Source organism: Eschrichtius robustus, chromosome 11, assembly GCF_028021215.1.
Source record: "Eschrichtius robustus isolate mEscRob2 chromosome 11, mEscRob2.pri, whole genome shotgun sequence".
NCBI lineage: Eukaryota > Metazoa > Chordata > Mammalia > Artiodactyla > Eschrichtiidae > Eschrichtius > Eschrichtius robustus.
In genome coordinates this window covers 68,566,782-68,584,318 of record NC_090834.1, presented here as the reverse complement: position 1 = coordinate 68,584,318, position 17,537 = coordinate 68,566,782, and the positions used below count along the sequence as shown (strand labels likewise).

Here is a 17,537-nt window from a genome sequence, read left to right as displayed (position 1 = left end):
AAAACAAGGCCAATAGAAGAGGTAGGGTAGGGCCAGCAGATGAAGGGTCTGAAAGCCAGGCAAAGGCATATGAAGTGGGATCCCTGGGTTCTAATGCCTGTTTCCCTACTTGGGCAAAGTCTTTTACTGTTTCCAGAGTCCAGTTTTCTTTTCCTAGGTTTTTTTTCAGCTGTAAATGTTATCATTTCTATAATACCCTGAACTGCTACAGTGTTTCTCAAAACTTGACTGCACATTAGAGTTACTTGGAGAGCTTTAAAAGCTGTTGATGCTGGATCCGACTCTGAGAGATTCGGATTTACCTGGTCTTGGATGCAGCCAAGACATGGAGAGTTTTAAAAGGTTCCCCCAGGTGATTCTACTGTGCAGCTGAGGTTGAGATCAAACTGATGTAGAAAATAGTGAAGCACTAAGATTCTTTTAAGCATGGTAGTAATATGCTGGGGGAAAAAAGTGTTTTAAGGAAGACTAATATGAGTATACAGCATAGAGGGAAAAGACTACACGAGAACAACCAGAATTTTTCAATAATTCAGGAGGAACAATTACTAAGGCCTACATTAGCATGCAAGCAATGACACTGTAGGAAAGCAGATGTATGTAGGAAGAAGATGATTTAGAGGGAAGTAGCACTGGGACTCAATAATAAATTGAATGTTATACCTGATCAAAGGGAAAGAGAAAATGTAGAGTCAAGTTTCTAGTATAGAAGAATAGTGGAATCCTTGGCAAAACTAAAATAGTTGTGAAGCAGTTGGATAATCAATATTATTGACAATAAAGTAACTGACATTAAGTAATTACTACATCAGGGACTATGCTATGGGCTTTACATATATTATCTCATTTAATCTTTACCACAACTCTGTAAATACAGTTATTCCCATTTTATAGATTCAGAAACTAAGAAGAGAGAGCAGTTAAACTTGCCCAAAGTCACACAGTAAGTGGTAGAGAAGATATTTGAACTAGCTGGTCTGCTCCTTTTCCTTGTAACAGGAAGATGATCAGTTAATGCTGAGTCTGTTGAATTTGAATAAATAACAAAAAAAAGAAAAATGGCTATAGAGGCCACACAGGAACATAAATGAGTGAATCAAGTCAGATTTCACTATGGTGGAATGAAGAGAAAACATCTAGATGAGGCAGTCACTACTCAGCTATACTTGAATGTTGCCCTTTTGGAATTTCAGGCCCAGTATTGCCACATTTTAAGATTTTTCATGAAAAGATGGAAATCTAGATTTGTATGTAAAATCTCCTAAAATTTCAATGTCAACTAATTCAAATGTTTAAAACTACTGTATGGCCTAGACTTAATATGGCTGCAAGTTTGCATCTCTGATAAATAGGCTGTTAGAAACTCAGAATTGAAGATAGTAAGAGATCTGGGCTGGAGATGTATGACTGGGGAATCCTTAAGCACAGAGAAGATAATAACCAGCATTTGACATTAATTAAAATAATGCAAATATCTATAAGTTAACAAGTCAGTCAGTACTCTTAAGAGCTTCGCAATCCTTAGAAAACTGACATAAAATGTAAGTGTTAAAATGAGCAGATTGAAGTGGGTGTATTTAAAATTCAATTTTCTATAAACTAAAAGCTGAATTCCAGACGACTTGAATTTTCATACATCCATGATGTGATGGAAATATTTCAAAATGTGAATATCTGTGCCGCCCACTGATTGAAAGGTAATTGAAAGATTGTGTTTTATCCGTATTTCTACTTTATTGCTCTTAGCCCAGTTTCTCACATACACTCATACCTGCAAAGTCCATAGCAGAGGAGTTCACAATTAGCAAAAATTAAATAAAACCTCTTTTATTTTTAGTTATTGAGCTTCAAGTTCCTCAATTAAAAGACCATCCAGGTTTTAGGATTCAGTAAATACTCTTTGAAGTCTAACCTAGAATAGTTTTTGAATACTATTCTTTCTATCAGATTAATGTATTATCAATCATGAAGAATGTAAGCCAGTTATGTAAAAATATCACATATATATGAAAGCTTTTTTGCAAACTGTAATGTCCTACAGAAATTATTTTAAAATATTATCCTGGTGTTATTTTTGAAGCTAAAAGTGTCCTGAAATTACAAAGTTGAACTGCTTGTATTTGAAACACAATTTTTACCTTTCCTAAAAATAGGTTCCTTTTTAAAAAAAATTTTTTTTACATGTAACTAACTCCAAAGGTGAGAATATCTTTTCCAGTTGTTAAAGTTCAAGTGAAATTGACTTGATAGCAATAATTCTGGAACAATATAATAATGAGGGGGAATGATCAGCCTAATATACGGCAAAGAGCTAAAGATGCTGGAATTGTGTTAGAAACCTTCAGGGCCCACCACACCCTTCCACAATCAGGTGTAAATGTCCTAGGAAAAACTGGCACCTCGGTTGAAAATCGTATTGAGGACTAGGTACTTTCAACCCCAAAACTGTTGACATGTCAGACAGGTTTGAATCCTTGGAAATCCTGCCCTTTGTTGGACACTTTCTTTAAACGTCATCCACGTTAAAACACACACACACACACACACACACACACACAGTTTCTTCCTTTAGATTACACATTATATCAAGAACTATATTCAAGATGAAGATGGAGACATTTCTGTTGTTTATATGGAAGTATGACTCCATTTTTGTATAGCTAAAATGTCGCATACGATGGAACACTTCATTTTACTGCAACTCCCTTAAAATATTAGCCGAGAAGTATAAATAGTTCAACCTGAGGGCTTTGAAAAGCCTAATCCTATTTGTTAGGATGGACCTTCTGTAAAATGGAAATATACGGCTGTCAGTCTTCAATGTGCTTAAAAAACAAACAAATCAGGAGCTGGCAATTAAAATCCTCCAGACTCCCGCCCTCCGCAAACACTTATTCCAAAGAATTCTTGTATATTCTAGGTCTTCCTCCGTGACCGCTGGCAGGACATAACTTCGGGGAAAGCTGCTTCTCTAGTGAGGTACAAAGACAATAAACCCCTTCCTTTCATCCCTTTCTCATTCACTCAGCAGGGGGTGGAATAAATAGGGAACTGAATGAAGCTCTTTTAACGCTTGGAGATGCATCGTCTTTTCTCAACTACTCTCCCGGCTCCCCGACCTAAAGGCTGCCGAAGCCGAGCACCTGGAGACCAACGATTCCCGGCGCAGCGCCGCGGGGGCGCCAGGCCTTAGCCCTACAGGCCCGTCCGAGGGAGGCCCAGCCTGCGAGGGGCAATCTCGGCTCCTCGAGGGCGCTAGGAAAAGCAGAGCTCGCACACGCCAAGGACAGGGTCGGGTGGAAGGGCGAGCTTCCTTCCCACATTCCCGGTGAGAAAACGAGGTAGAGGGGCTGGGGCCTGTATATCTCGAGCATGGGATACGGACTCCAGGAACAAAGAGACAGGAGGAAGACAAGGCAGCCACACCAACGCATACTCAGAGGGCTCTAGGACTTTACGCAAATGGGCCGCAACCCGACGGTGCTCAGTTCCCCTTACGCCACTGGCTTGCCCTCAGAGCCTTCGCGAATATGGCTTTGCGCACTGCGGAGGGGCTGCGCCGCAACCGAGCTTGGCCCTGTGGCTCCTCCCCGCCGCCCTGCGCTGATTGGCGGCAGACAGCAGCCGGGCCGCTGATTGGGTGGCAAAGGAGCCATTCGGGGCGGCTCTGGTGGGTTCGGCTGCTCTAGAGTGATAAGTTCGGCTTCAGACACGCCTCAGCGCCAGCAGCGAGTTGGAGCTCTATGGAGGTGGCGGCGAGTACCGGGTGGTGGCTGCAGCAGCGACTCTTTTGAGCTGAGAGTTTCAAGCCAGTCCCGACTCCTTCCTCCCCCTTCCCTCCCCCTTTTTTGTTTTCCGTTCCCCTCCCCCTCCCTTCCCCGTCCCCGACGACCGGATCCTGAGGAGGCAGCTGCAGTGGCAGCTGCTGAGTTCTCGGTGAAGGTGAGTGGAGCCACTGCCGCCGCCGCCGCCGCCGCCGCCGCCGAGTGAAGCGCTCTAAAATGGCCGCCGCCCCTGCCCGCTTCTTCTCGAGCGGTACAAAATGGCGGCCGCAGGCGGAGCCGGGCGGGGCGACCCCTTTCTAGCGTTTCCTTCGCGCTTCGGGCACCTGAAAATTCTTCCCCTTTGTTCTCCCTTCCCGTTGCTGACGGAGTAGAAGGAACGTGGCGGCCCCCGGATGTCTTTGTGGCTGTCGGCGGCCGTCCCCCGCGGAGCCGGAGCCCGGGCGCGGGTGTGCTCCGATGGGGAGAGCGTGGCGGGGCGGTGCGAGCCGGGGGGAGGGACGCGGACCGGCGGGGAGGGCCCGGCCGTTGGCGCGGGACCAGCCGAGGCGGAGGAGTCCCGGAGCCCAGCCTCCCGGCGGGGAGGTGTATGGGACCAGGGGCCGGCGGGGAGCGGCCGGGCTGCCCTTGGTGGAGGAGCGAAGGGCCTGCCGGGCGAGCCCCGTCTGCGACGGGAGAGGGGAGGGAAGCGAGGGTTTTTGAGCTTTTGTCGGGGGGGGGGGGGTAGGGAGCAGCGAGGCGGCTGTCAGTCCCTTGGGGATTTATGGGTGGGAGGGGGCCGCTGGAGGCGGCGGGTGGGAAGGAGGCCGCCTTCCTGCCTGAGAACAAAGAGCCGGGAGCCGGGCCGCGGGGGCGGCCTCCACTCCTCCCCGAGGCTTTCCCGCGGCGGCTTCGCGAGAGGCTGTCGGAAGCACTTCCCTAACTCGGGCTTGGGTGGGAGGACTCCACTGCTCTTTTGTTCCCAGGAAAGGAAAAAATGGGGCGGAGGTTCCTGCTGCCATGTTGTGGCCCCGGTCTTCCGATGGGCCCTGTGCACCCAGTTAAGAGTGAACAGTGGGGAAAGCTGTCTTTAGTTACCCTTTATTCAGTAGTTCGTTGTTGAGGCAGTAAAAACTTACAACTGTTTTCCCAGGACGTGTCCGTCTTGTTAAGAGTTAGATTGTCTATTACTGATCTCAGTGCTCAGTTGTAAAGGAGGTAGAATGTGGCTTTCTTAAGGATTCGTTCTTAGCAATTGAGAGGTTCTTACATTTCTATGTAGGCACTTCCTTGCGTCCTTGAACACGAGAATTTCCAGGTGGTAAACAAAATTTTATTGTCCATTTGTGTTTCGAGTATATTCTATTTTAGTCTTATGAGATCTGCGCTGCAGTGTAAGGTCAATCAACTGCAGTGTCAGGCTCTGAAATAAATTGTAATTGAAGCAAGTTTACAGATTTGTATGATAGCGGTGTCTAATTTTGGTACTCTTTCTCATTCTAGGTTTTTCATTTCTCCCATCCCCTTCCCTCCCCACCCCATCCATTAATATTATTCTTTTGAAGATTCTTCGTTGTCAAGCCGCCAAAGTGGAGAGTGCGATTGCAGAAGGGGGTGCTTCTCGTTTCAGGTATGTGTAGATTTATTTTGGCAATTATTGTGACAAGACTAATCACAAAACCAAGGAATAACCACACCAAGTAATTCTGATTTAATTGTGCTGCAGGTTTAATTTATAATGTGCCGAGTACATTTTTTTAAAGCCCTAAAATTGTCATTGTTTTCTATTTGCTATCTGAAGAATAAATGTAATTAATTACTTGGGTTTCCATTGGGCCTAAGTTCAGTCTTCATCTGTGGTGTACTTACTGAAATGCAGAATAATTAAAGAGATCCTTTATCTATTTTGAGTGAAATATACTTGGGGTATACTTTTTTTTTTTTAAAAAAGTTTTTCTGTTAAATAGTGCTTCTTCGGGCGGAGGAGGAAGTAGGGGTGCACCTCAGCACTATCCCAAGACTGCTGGCAACAGGTATAGTAAACGTGTGAAAAGAATGACTTCTGTAAATAATAGATTTAGGTTAATGGTCTTTCTAGTGCATTACAGCATAGTTAATAAGGCATCAGGAATCCTATCTTAATGGGTATGATTTCTGTTACATATCCTAAATTTAGAATATCAGTTCGTAATTTTTTAGCCAAACCATCTAATACGAGTTGACGTTCTCAACTGCTATTTTATCCTGTTACACTTTGGATTGTTTTCACTGATGTCGTTTCTGAAGCCAGCCATTATTGTCCGTACTAAATTGTGGTAGTAAATCTGTATGCGTATAACATGGTCATGAGACATTAGAAGATGTTGGTTCTTGTGTGGCTCCTGGACCAGCAACACTGGCATCACCTGGGAGCTTAGAAATGCAGATTATCGGGCCTTACCCCAGACCCACTAAAGCAGAAACTGGGATGGGCCTAGGAATCTTTTAACAAGCCCTTCAGGTGATTCTGATGTACAATATTGTTTGAGAACCACTGATTGTGAGTTGCTTAGTTGTAAGGGAAGTTGAGAAAAAACTAAACTGTTTTTTCTGTTTAGAAGGATTTCTGATCTGTATGACATTTGATATGTGACTGGATGCTATGTTTCAAGTTGTCTTAATCTTTATTTTCTTAATTTTTTACTAGCGAGTTCCTGGGGAAAACCCCAGGGCAAAACGCTCAGAAATGGATTCCTGCACGAAGCACTAGACGAGATGACAACTCCGCAGCAAACAACTCCGCAAATGAAAAAGAACGACATGATGCAATCTTCAGGAAAGTAAGAGGGTAAGTTTATCGGGGCTGTTTTGTCCTTTAAATAAAAGGAGAGAAGAAATGGATTAACTGTGTTTCTTTTGTGTGTATGCTATATTACTTAGAAGGCAATGTTCATGCCCTAAGTGTATTTTAATGAATGCCAGCGTTGACAGTTTTAAGCTGAAAATTGGCACATCAGTGTTTTGGGGCTCAGAGTTAGTTGCTTTCAGTCATTGGGTTAAAATGCACAAGCTCATTGTGCTGACATTTCCTGTGCCTGCTGTGTACCCAGTGATGCACAGAACATAACGGTTTTAGCTCCTGGATGTAGCCTTGATATTAAGGAGGCTCTTGATCTAGGTTTTGAGGATGTGAGTTTCTTGTCCAACAGCTGGGGACCCCCCAATTAGGTAGATATATTTTAAATAACAGGTTTATTTCAATTTTGGTTAGATGGGTTAAGAAGAATACGTCTTGATATTAAAGGGGAAAGTGATGGGGGAAAAAATGAACATAATTTAAAGGTGATTTTTCAACTAAATAATTCTTTGTGTGTTGGCTGATACCTAGTCTGAATCCTCTTTTCCTAGCATACTAAATAAGCTTACTCCTGAGAAGTTTGACAAGCTATGCCTTGAGCTCCTCAATGTGGGTGTAGAGTCTAAACTCATCCTTAAAGGGGTCATACTGCTGGTAAGTTAAATGTTGGCTTAACCGAAAGGGAGAGGAAAAGATTTAACCCAGGTTGGGGTGTGTGTGTGTGTGTGTGTGGTGTTGTTGTTTTTTACATTTGCATTATTGCTTAAAACTGAGGTGTGAGTTACACATTAGATGTATGTATCTCTGAACACTGGTGGTTTTTTTTTTTTTTTTTAGAAAATCACTAACTTCTAATGGTATCAGACTTAAGAGGTCATTTTAAATTGTATGTGTTGTGTTGCACGGTTAATTGGGCTATTAGGCTATTAAGGGGGTTTTTGCTTTGTTTTTCCTTATGTGAAGAACGCCATATTTTGGTTTTGGAAATGAATTTTATGATAGTTGATGTGATTCCAGCATCTGTTTATAGTTTTTCCAAGATAATTTCAACTCCTGAGGGGGGAGGGTTTTGCTAGTATGAGATCTGTGTAATTAGACTTCTTTGGTACACTGCAATAGCTAACAAAATTTAAGTGCTTATATTTTTCCAGGTTGTGTGCTAAAGCACCTTACATGCCTCACCTGATTTAGTGTACACAATAAGCCTTACAAAAGAGATGTTCTTATTCCCAGGTTACGGATGAGGCATAGAGAATTCGTCAGAAATTTGTGAGATTCAAGATCCTTAAGACTACAAGGAAGTATTAAGTTATAAAGAAAGGTTTTTTCAAAAGTTGTCATATTTAGTTTTAAAAAGTCATTTATTTTAGATTGTGGACAAAGCCCTAGAAGAGCCAAAGTATAGCTCACTGTATGCTCAGCTATGTCTGCGATTGGCAGAAGATGCACCAAACTTTGATGGCCCAGCAGCAGAGGGTCAGCCAGGACAGAAGCAAAGCACAGTAAGTGGTAGTGTTTGCTTGCTTATTTAAAGTTGATTTGAAAGGTTTCATTAGCAAGCTCTGACAAAAGTGTCTTTTGTTTCCAATAGACATTCAGACGCCTCCTAATTTCCAAATTACAAGATGAATTTGAAAACCGAACCAGAAATGTTGATGGTGAGAAGTTTTTTGGTACTATGTAGTACTGTATATGTTCAACTTAATTCTGAATGTTGATTTTATTCTTAACTTATTTCAGTCTATGATAAGCGTGAAAATCCCCTCCTCCCCGAGGAGGAGGAACAGAGAGCCATTGCCAAGATCAAGATGTTGGGGAACATCAAATTCATTGGAGAACTTGGAAAGCTTGATCTTATTCATGAATCTATCCTTCATAAGTGCATCAAAACAGTAAGTATGAGTGAGAATGTAAGCTTACGTTAGTCACTGGGTACATCATTATTTGGGGGAAATGGGTCAATTATAATTGTATAACTTTGCCATGTGAGAGTGTTGGTAGGCTAGTTAAATATTTTAGATTGCCAGCAAAATTGTTATTTAAATGTTGTAAATATGGAAATAGCAGCATGTTTTGCAAGGTAGGGGTAGAACTGATTGTCTACCTATGTGTAAGTTGCTCAGTTTGGAGGGATGTCTTCAACAGAAACCAGATAAAGAGTTCTATACTAGACACTGTAGGAACTGGTAGGAGCTATGAGTCAATGCAGACTTAAGGGGAAGTGCTACATCTAAACCAAGAAGGATTTATTTTTATTTTTAAAATTATTTATTTATTTTTGGCTGTGTCGGGTCTTTGTTGCTCTGTGCGGGCTTTCTCTAGTTGCGGTGAGCAGGGGCTACTCTTCATTGAGGTGCGCAGGCTTTTCATCGCAGTGGCTTCTCTTGTTGCAGAGTACAGGCTCTAGGCACTTGGGCTTCAGTAGTTGTGGCTTTTGGGCTCTAGAGCGCAGGCTCAGTAGTTGTGGCGCACGGGCCTAGTTGCTCCGCGGCATGTGGGATCTTCCCAGACCAGGGCTCGAACCCGTGTCCCCTGCATTGGCAGGCGGATTCTTAACCACTGCGCCACCAAGGAAGCCCCCCAAGAAGGATTTATAAACATGTGACATTTATTTCTTTTGGCAGCTTTTGGAAAAAAAGAAGAGAGTCCAACTCAAAGATATGGGAGAGGATTTGGAGTGCCTCTGTCAGATAATGAGGACAGTGGGACCTAGGTTAGACCATGAACGAGCCAAGGTATGTGTGTTGCTGACAGAAACAGTGTAAGCTTGTCTTGATTTTTATTCAAATCAAACAACCTATTTTTGTGATATAGAGGATTGCTGTTAGTCATTAACCTCGATAATACTTAGAAGCGTTAAATAGTATACATTTGCCTTTAGCGTTTTCTTCTGAAAGTGTATTTTTTTTTTCTTTCAGTCCTTAATGGATCAGTACTTTGCCCGAATGTGCTCCTTGATGTTAAGTAAGGAATTGCCAGCGAGGATTCGTTTCCTGCTGCAGGTAAAACTGGTTTCTTTAGGTGTGTTGGTATGCTGTCTTTCTGTTTAGGGATATTAAAATAATACTTATTAAAACTTTTTATATTAAAGGATACCGTAGAGTTGAGAGAACACCATTGGGTTCCTCGCAAGGCTTTTCTTGACAATGGACCAAAGACGATCAATCAAATCCGTCAAGATGCAGTAAAAGTAAGTTTTTGCTTTGTTTTTAATCAAGTGGGTTTTAAGTTTATAATAGCACAAAGACCTTCTTAAACTTTCTGAGACTGTCTCATCTTACCAGTAGAGCTTAATGTTTATGCTGTCTTGTATGCCCTTTTGAGAGAAGTTGTTTATAGAAATTATATAAATAGCACTCTTAATAGTCCAGGGAAGTATTTCTAGTTTTCCCAATATGAGAAGTTCAGTTTTATGTAAAACAGTGTTCAGAAATAAGTGTTTATTCACTTTATATTTCTGAAGGATCTAGGAGTGTTTATTCCTGCTCCTATGGCTCAAGGGATGAGAAGTGATTTCTTTCTGGAGGGACCGTTCATGCCACCCAGGATGAAAATGGATCGGGACCCACTTGGAGGACTTGCTGATATGTTTGGACAAATGCCAGGTGATTTTGAACAAAATAGTGGTTTGGTTACATTAAAAACTGAGTTTAACACTTTAATAGTAAAGAGTTCTTCATGTCTGCATTTTAAGGTAGCGGAATTGGTACTGGTCCGGGAGTTATCCAGGATAGATTTTCACCCACCATGGGGCGTCATCGTTCAAATCAACTCTTCAATGGCCATGGGGGACACATCATGCCTCCCACACAGTCGCAGTTTGGGGAGATGGGAGGCAAGTTTATGAAAAGCCAGGTAAGAAAACATTTAAGGATGTTTAGGCAACAGGTATTAAATCGTGGAATGTATATGAATAGATTTGCTTTTTTAAAAGGACAGATATTTCAGGTTTAGAAAACCTAAAAATGTGTTTTTCTAAACCAAATTTATATGTGTGACAGTTATTTCAAAGTGGGTAAAATGCTTATCCTTAAGATTAGTAAAGTATTAGTAAAGTCACATCGCTTCATGTAAGTTAGGTTAGATATTTATTCTTCCTATTTCACCTTTTACTTTCTCTGGGCAAATTCAGTTAAGCTTTCCTATGGCTTGGCCTCATCCCTTTGGTACTTGATTACCATAATTTGTGGACCCCTTTTTATCTAGACTTTCTTTCTCTCTTTCTGAAATAGGGGCTAAGCCAGCTCTACCATAACCAGAGTCAGGGACTCTTATCCCAGCTGCAAGGACAGTCGAAGGATATGCCACCTCGGTTTTCTAAGAAAGGACAGCTTAATGCAGATGAGGTACATTTGCCTATGTTACTTATATACCATAGTTTGTCAATTCAGAAATCTATTGCCCGATGATTATAAAAAGACGCGTTATTAAGAGGACTTAATGCTGGAATTCTTTACCTTCTTTCTCTCTTTTCTTTACTGCTTTTTCTTTCTTTGGATGTCCAGCGTCCTATGAGTGAAGATTATGAGATATGAGGGCAAATCTCTTAAAAGTCTTCAGTTAGAGCAAGGAAAATGGTTGATGAGATTTTTATTGTGACTTCCTTGCAAATAGAAGAATGACTTAGAATAAAGTAAAATGTTTTCTAAACTCTAATTAAATCTTCTGGTTTTTAATATTTTAGTGATGCTAATCCTTGGAGAATTCTGGTATAAGACTTATAACAGTATTTTATTTTTGTGCTCATCAGATCTTTAGTTTTCTTGCCAGAAATTAAACCTAATAACGTGGAGTAACCTGTTTAGCTATTTAAGATACTTAAGTTTCTGCCATAGATTCTGTCATGCTTGTGTATGCTGAATTAACTTTAGGATGTTGGAGTGTTGTATTTAATATGTTAGCTAACTGCTTGTTAACTTGGGTATCTGTTCTGATTTGTTTGCAATTCTAGATTAGCCTGAGGCCTGCTCAGTCTTTCCTAATGAATAAAAATCAAGTGCCAAAGCTTCAGCCCCAGATAACTATGATTCCTCCTAGTGCACAACCACCACGCACTCAAACACCACCTCTGGGACAGGTATGGACTGTATGTAGCATGACAGTGTTTGCTGTCATTCCAGTATTTTCTGAAGATGTCTGAAGGCTGCTTTTTTAAATGATTCTTTTTAATTAATTAATTATTTATTTATTTATTTTTGGCCGTGTTGTGTCTTCGTTTCTGTGTGAGGGCTTTCTCTAGTTGCGGCGAGCGGGGGCCACTCTTCATCGCGGTGCACGGGCCTCTCACTGTCACAGCCTCTCTTGTCGCGGAGCACAAGCTCTAGACGCGCAGGTTCAGTAGTTGTGGCTCACGGGCCCAGTTGCTCCGCGGCACGTGGGATCCTCCCAGACCAGGGCTCGAACCCGTGTCCCCTGCATTGGCAGGCAGATTCTCAACCACTGCACCACCAGGGAAGCCCTGAAGGCTGCTTTTTAATGTCTTCTCTCTAACTTCATAAGCTCCTTTTTAATAATAAAAAAAATATTAAACATTCATATCTACCATTTTGCTGTTTTTTAGACACCTCAGCTTGGTCTCAAAACTAATCCACCACTTATTCAGGAAAAGCCTGCCAAGACCAGTAAAAAGCCACCGCCATCAAAGGAAGAACTGCTTAAATTAACCGTAAGTCTCAAATAATCCCATAGTCTGGTTCATGGAGTGTATTTGAGATAGGAAAACTCTAAAGATATTTGGACTTTGTTCTTTTCAGGAAACTGTTGTAACCGAATATCTGAATAGTGGAAATGCAAATGAAGCTGTCAATGGTGTAAGAGAGATGAGGGCTCCTAAACACTTTCTCCCCGAGATGTTAAGCAAAGTAATCATCCTGTCACTAGACAGAAGTGATGAAGATAAAGAAAAAGCAAGTTCTTTGATCAGTTTACTCAAACAGGAAGGGATAGCCACAAGTGACAACTTCATGCAGGTAGAATACTTTCCGGATTCCATAAGAACTCTTGCCTTTCAAATTTGGAAACTAATAAAATTGACTGTGTTATATATTCCTTCTAAGGCTTTCCTGAATGTATTGGACCAGTGCCCCAAACTGGAGGTTGACATCCCCTTGGTGAAATCATATTTAGCACAGTTTGCAGCTCGTGCTATCATTTCGGAGCTGGTGAGCATTTCAGAACTAGCTCAACCACTGGAAAGTGGCACCCATTTTCCTCTCTTCTTACTTTGTCTTCAGCAATTAGCTAAATTACAAGATCGAGAATGGTTAACAGAGCTTTTCCAACAAAGCAAGGTCAATATGCAGAAAATGCTCCCAGGTAAGAGAATGCTGGGGATTTTTTTGTTTATTTTTAATTCTAAATCTGGGCATTCCTTAGTACCTTGAGTGAATTTATATAGGTCAGTGTGATTATCCTGTCCAGATAACAATAAGCATTCCCACAGACAGACTTCATCTTTATAAAAAGAAGAGGTTATTATGATTTAACTGTTCTCATTTGGTCCAAATACTGAGTTTCCTTTGCTAGGTTAGTTCCTTATTATTTTACACGAATCTTGTGCATTTGGAAGATCATTTGTAGAGCAGTTTTCTAGACCAACATAGGTAAAATGAACTACCTGATGATGGGAATGGCTTTGTCTCTTCAGAAATTGATCAGAATAAGGACCGCATGTTGGAGATCTTGGAAGGAAAGGGACTGAGTTTCTTATTCCCACTCCTCAAATTGGAGAAGGAACTGTTAAAGCAAATAAAGTTGGATCCATCTCCTCAAACCATATATAAGTGGATTAAAGATAACATCTCTCCCAAACTTCATGTAGATAAAGGATTTGTGAACATCTTAATGACGAGGTAAGATAACAGAGTTGTGGTTTTCTACATGTAGTAGAGAGTTAACCTGTGTTTTGTTTCCTAGAAAATCTACAAGGCAAGGGACTAAGAATTGTCTGTTTCTTGAGCTAGAAAATTCACTTTGAGGTTCTAACAAGACCTCTTTCTGTGCAGCTTCTTACAGTACATTTCTAGTGAAGTAAACCCACCCAGTGATGAAACAGATTCTTCCTCTGCTCCTTCCAAAGAACAGTTAGAGCAGGAAAAACAACTGCTTCTTTCCTTCAAGCCAGTAATGCAGAAATTCCTTCATGATCACGTTGATCTACAAGTCAGTGCCCTCTATGCTCTTCAGGTGCACTGCTACAATAGCAACTTCCCGAAAGGTGAGAGGACCAACATCAGAAGAATGATGAGTGAGGGGCAATTCTTAAACAGCACACTAAATAATGGGGTTACATTTTGTCTTTTAGGCATGTTACTCCGCTTTTTTGTTCACTTCTATGACATGGAGATTATTGAAGAAGAAGCTTTCTTGGCTTGGAAAGAAGATATAACCCAAGAGTTTCCAGGGAAAGGCAAGGCTTTGTTCCAGGTAAATCTTGAGAGAAATTCGGTGTGCTTTTTCCAGTTTACTTGGTATTGCTTTATAATGAGCCTTTTAAAGTTATAATGAGCCTTTTAAATACAAGCAAAATCACCCTGGTAATTTGTACATACATGTCATTCTTCACTATTAAAAGCTGTGGTAAAGTAGGCAGTTAGCAAAATGAAGTAAAGCTATGAAATAAAAGGCTTCAATCCTAGTAGTGTCTAAGCTGTTAGGTTAGAGGTGGCTAAAACATTTTTTAGAAGTAAAGCTACTTACAAAGATAGGGTGATTGTACACGATTGGATTGAGACATTTTTTTTAAATGTCAGTAAAGAGATTGTTTCTGATTTCTCATACCATGATTTTTTATCTTATTTAGTGGGAGTAGAATTCTAGCCATGGGGAAGAATTTGTATGTCAGGGGATTCCACAGCGTACGTTAATCACCTGGAAAGTAATTTAAAAGGAAGTTCCAGGTCTGATCCTAGACATTTTCATTTAGTAGGCCTGTGTGTGTTATACAACCCAGGTGATTCTCATACTACTTTTCCAGGGGCCAGGCTTTGAGAAATGATGGTCTATAGTATCTTTATTCCTAAGGTTCAGGAACTAGCTTCATGAGGATTACCCTCACAGCATTTTTCCGTAGTCTTGTCCTTGGGGAATCTGATCCTACAGTTCCGGTGTGGGGCTGGAGATCTACTTTTTCAGAATCTTCTTTGTTGTCCTGTGTGCCTTTCCACGCCGCCCCGGCCACATTGCTAATGTATTTAAGTTTGGGAGGAGCCACTGTCCCATATTAAAACAGTCCTGAAGGGTAATGGGAGTGGTGTCAAAGAATGACACCCAAGTTGATGGTTCCTAAACAGCTTGTAATCCCAAATCCAAATAATAAGCCATTTTTTAAAAATATCTTTATTGGAGTATAATTGCTTTACAGTGTTGTGTTAGTTTCTGCTGTATAACAAAGTGAATCAGCTATATGTATACGTATATCCCCATATCCCCTCCCTCTTGTGTCTCCCTCCCACCCTCCCTATCCCACCCCTCCAGGTGGTCACAAAGCACCAAGCTGATCTCCCTGTGCTATGCGGCTGCTTCCCACTCACTAGCTATCTATTTTACGTTTGGTAGTGTATATATGTCAGTGCTACTCTCTCACTTCATCCCAGCTTACCCTTCCCCCTCCCCGTGTCCTCAAGTCCATTCTCTACGTCTGCGTCTTTATTCCTGTCCTTAAGCCATTCTTTAAAATAACTTACAGCTAATACATAAATGTGGGTTCTGAAGACTGTTGGCAATTACAAAATGTGTGGTACTATCTAAAACTTTTGTCCTTAGGTAGGTTGTTTGATCTGGAATAAAAAATTCTGCTATTCTGTCTTCTGTAAGTACTACTTATTTCGTTAAATTACAAATTTACAGGTGAATCAGTGGCTAACCTGGCTAGAAACTGCTGAAGAAGAAGAATCAGAGGAAGAAGCTGACTAAAAGAACCAGCCAAAGCCTTAAATTGTGCAAAACATACTGTTGCTATGATGTAACTGCATTTGACCTAACCACTGCGAAAATTCATTCCGCTGTAATGTTTTCACAATATTTAAAGCAGAAGCGCGTCAGTTAGGATTTCCTTCTGCATAAGGTTTTTTTGTAGTGTAATGTCTTAATCATAGTCTACCATCAAATATTTTAGGAGTATCTTTAATGTTTAGATAGTATATTAGCAGCATGCAATAATTACATCATAAGTTCTCAAGCAGAGGCAGTCTATTGCAAGGACCTTCTTTGCTGCCAGTTATCATAGGCTGTTTTAAGTTAGAAAACTGAATAGCAACACTGAATACTGTAGAAATGCACTTTGCTCAGTAATACTTGAGTTGTTGCAATATTTGATTATCCATTTGGTTGTTACAGAAAAATTCTTAACTGTAATTGATGGTTGTTGCCGTAATAGTATATTGCCTGTATTTCTACCTCTAGTAATGGGCTTTATGTGCTAGATTTTAATATCCTTGAGCCTGGGCAAGTGCACAAGTCTTTTTAAAAGAAACATGGTTTACTTGCACAAAACTGATCAGTTTTGAGAGATCGTAAATGCCCTTGAAGTGGTCTTTGTGGGTGTGAAACAAATGGTGAGAATTTGAATTGGTCCCTCTTATTATAGTATTGAAATTAAGTCTACTTAATTTATCAAGTCATGTTCATGCCCTGATTTTATATACTTGTATCTATCAATAAACATTGTGATACTTGATACAGTTGTGTGACTTTAAGTAGCACCTACAAATTTATGAAGAATTGATAGGTTTTGTTTTGAGATAGGTCTGTCTTAGGAACTTTTAATTCATAATCAGAAATTCACAATTTTCTGATTAGACAGAAAATTCAAGGTGGTTATTCCTCTTTAGGTCATGTTACTGGAAGTAACCAATATACAATACCTGTAATCAGGGGCAGTGCTGAGAATTACAAGTCTTATGAATTCAGAGGGACGTTGCTAATGCATAACAACAAACTTCGTGACATTTATCTTTTCGTCACCATACTGAACTATGTGGTGAACTGAGAGATTTATCACCCTCATGGTCAAAACAACTGTAACAATCCTATCATCATTCTCAGTAATTGTAATTGTTCCTGTTTCAAGGAAGGTTCCCCCTTGAAACCCCAGAGTAGCCCAGTAAAACTGGCTCCTTAATCCAACTGAAGCCCTGCATGGAGGTTTAAAATATATTTTCAGAAACCACTTAATAAGCATTTGCTCAAATCCCCAACCCCTTGTTATGTGACAATCCTAGGCAGGCTTTGGCTTGGGGTAGGGGCTCTTGAAAGTGTTGCTGGAGTCCTGGTTGCTTGTCTTAGCTTCTAAGAGCAACCTGTACTTGGTTTGGGGGGAGCCTCTAGGCAGACAGTAATACACCATACTGCTAAATCTGATAGAATCTTTGTCTTCAGTGTTGCACCTGCTTATTCTCTGAGAGGGGTGGTGGGTAAAACCAGTATTAATTTGTGTCCTCTTGGCGTCAGAAGCTAGCTCTCCCTGTGCCCTAGCAGACCTCTTCATTGAAGTTCTAACAGATTCAGAGCTTTTGGTGGATATTGTAAATACCATGAAATTAAAGCTAAAAGTGGAGACTTGTGTAAATTAAATTGACTTCAGATGATAGAATATCAAGAAGCTGACTTTACTAGGCTGTAGAAATAAACGGCACTCCTGGCGCTCTGCCCAACCCTCCCCAAGGGGGAAACTGATTTTTAACCCAGCAAATGTAGCCTCTTTTGTTAGAGAGGTGGGCCTTGGCTTCAGTTTACAGCCAGAATTCTCGCAATTCAGCTAGAGAATTGGGCCAAAGGATGTCCCAGAGTTCGACGTGGTGTGGGGCGGCTTGTCAGAAGTCAGACCTGTGTCCCCCCAACCAGTGCTTCAAGAACAACTCAGATGCCCCTTAAAGAGCAACATCTCCCCACTCGCATCTTGTTCAAAAAACACTGAACAGGGTGTTTTACAACCTACCATA

At 41.1% G+C, this 17,537-nt stretch overlaps 1 protein-coding gene and 1 non-coding gene across 2 annotated transcripts; both read left to right on the top strand.

The window, feature by feature from the left end:
* The first annotated feature begins 4,177 nt into the window (after nt 1-4,177).
* On the top strand, nt 4,178-16,273 carry EIF4G2 (eukaryotic translation initiation factor 4 gamma 2). The gene is made up of 22 exons (XM_068556100.1): nt 4,178-4,715; nt 5,265-5,391; nt 5,729-5,794; nt 6,448-6,588; nt 7,149-7,251; nt 7,968-8,099; nt 8,189-8,255; nt 8,338-8,489; nt 9,222-9,332; nt 9,516-9,599; nt 9,689-9,787; nt 10,061-10,202; nt 10,292-10,452; nt 10,830-10,943; nt 11,549-11,674; nt 12,158-12,262; nt 12,351-12,566; nt 12,654-12,912; nt 13,244-13,448; nt 13,602-13,813; nt 13,901-14,022; nt 15,445-16,273. Exons 1-22 carry the CDS (start codon nt 4,178-4,180, stop codon nt 15,508-15,510), a joined length of 3,348 nt encoding a protein of 1,115 aa, XP_068412201.1. The 3' UTR covers nt 15,511-16,273.
* Nucleotides 10,996-11,138, top strand: LOC137772748 (small nucleolar RNA SNORD97). Its single transcript, XR_011075552.1, has one exon. It is a non-coding gene; the product is annotated as a small nucleolar RNA SNORD97 (small nucleolar RNA).
* Nucleotides 16,274-17,537: the final 1,264 nt, after the last annotated feature.

What these genes read in the sequence shown, in the direction of transcription:
- EIF4G2 (XM_068556100.1), top strand. Translation starts at nt 4,178, where the DNA reads ATGTCTTTGTGGCTGTCGGCGGCCGTCCCCCGCGGAGCCGGAGCCCGG. An exon ending in CCCAAGACTGCTGGCAACAG is followed by an intron (nt 5,795 to 6,447) that starts GTATAGTAAACG and finishes ATTTTTTACTAG; the next exon opens with CGAGTTCCTGGGGAAAACCC. An exon ending in CAATAGCAACTTCCCGAAAG is followed by an intron (nt 13,814 to 13,900) that starts GTGAGAGGACCA and finishes TTTGTCTTTTAG; the next exon opens with GCATGTTACTCCGCTTTTTT.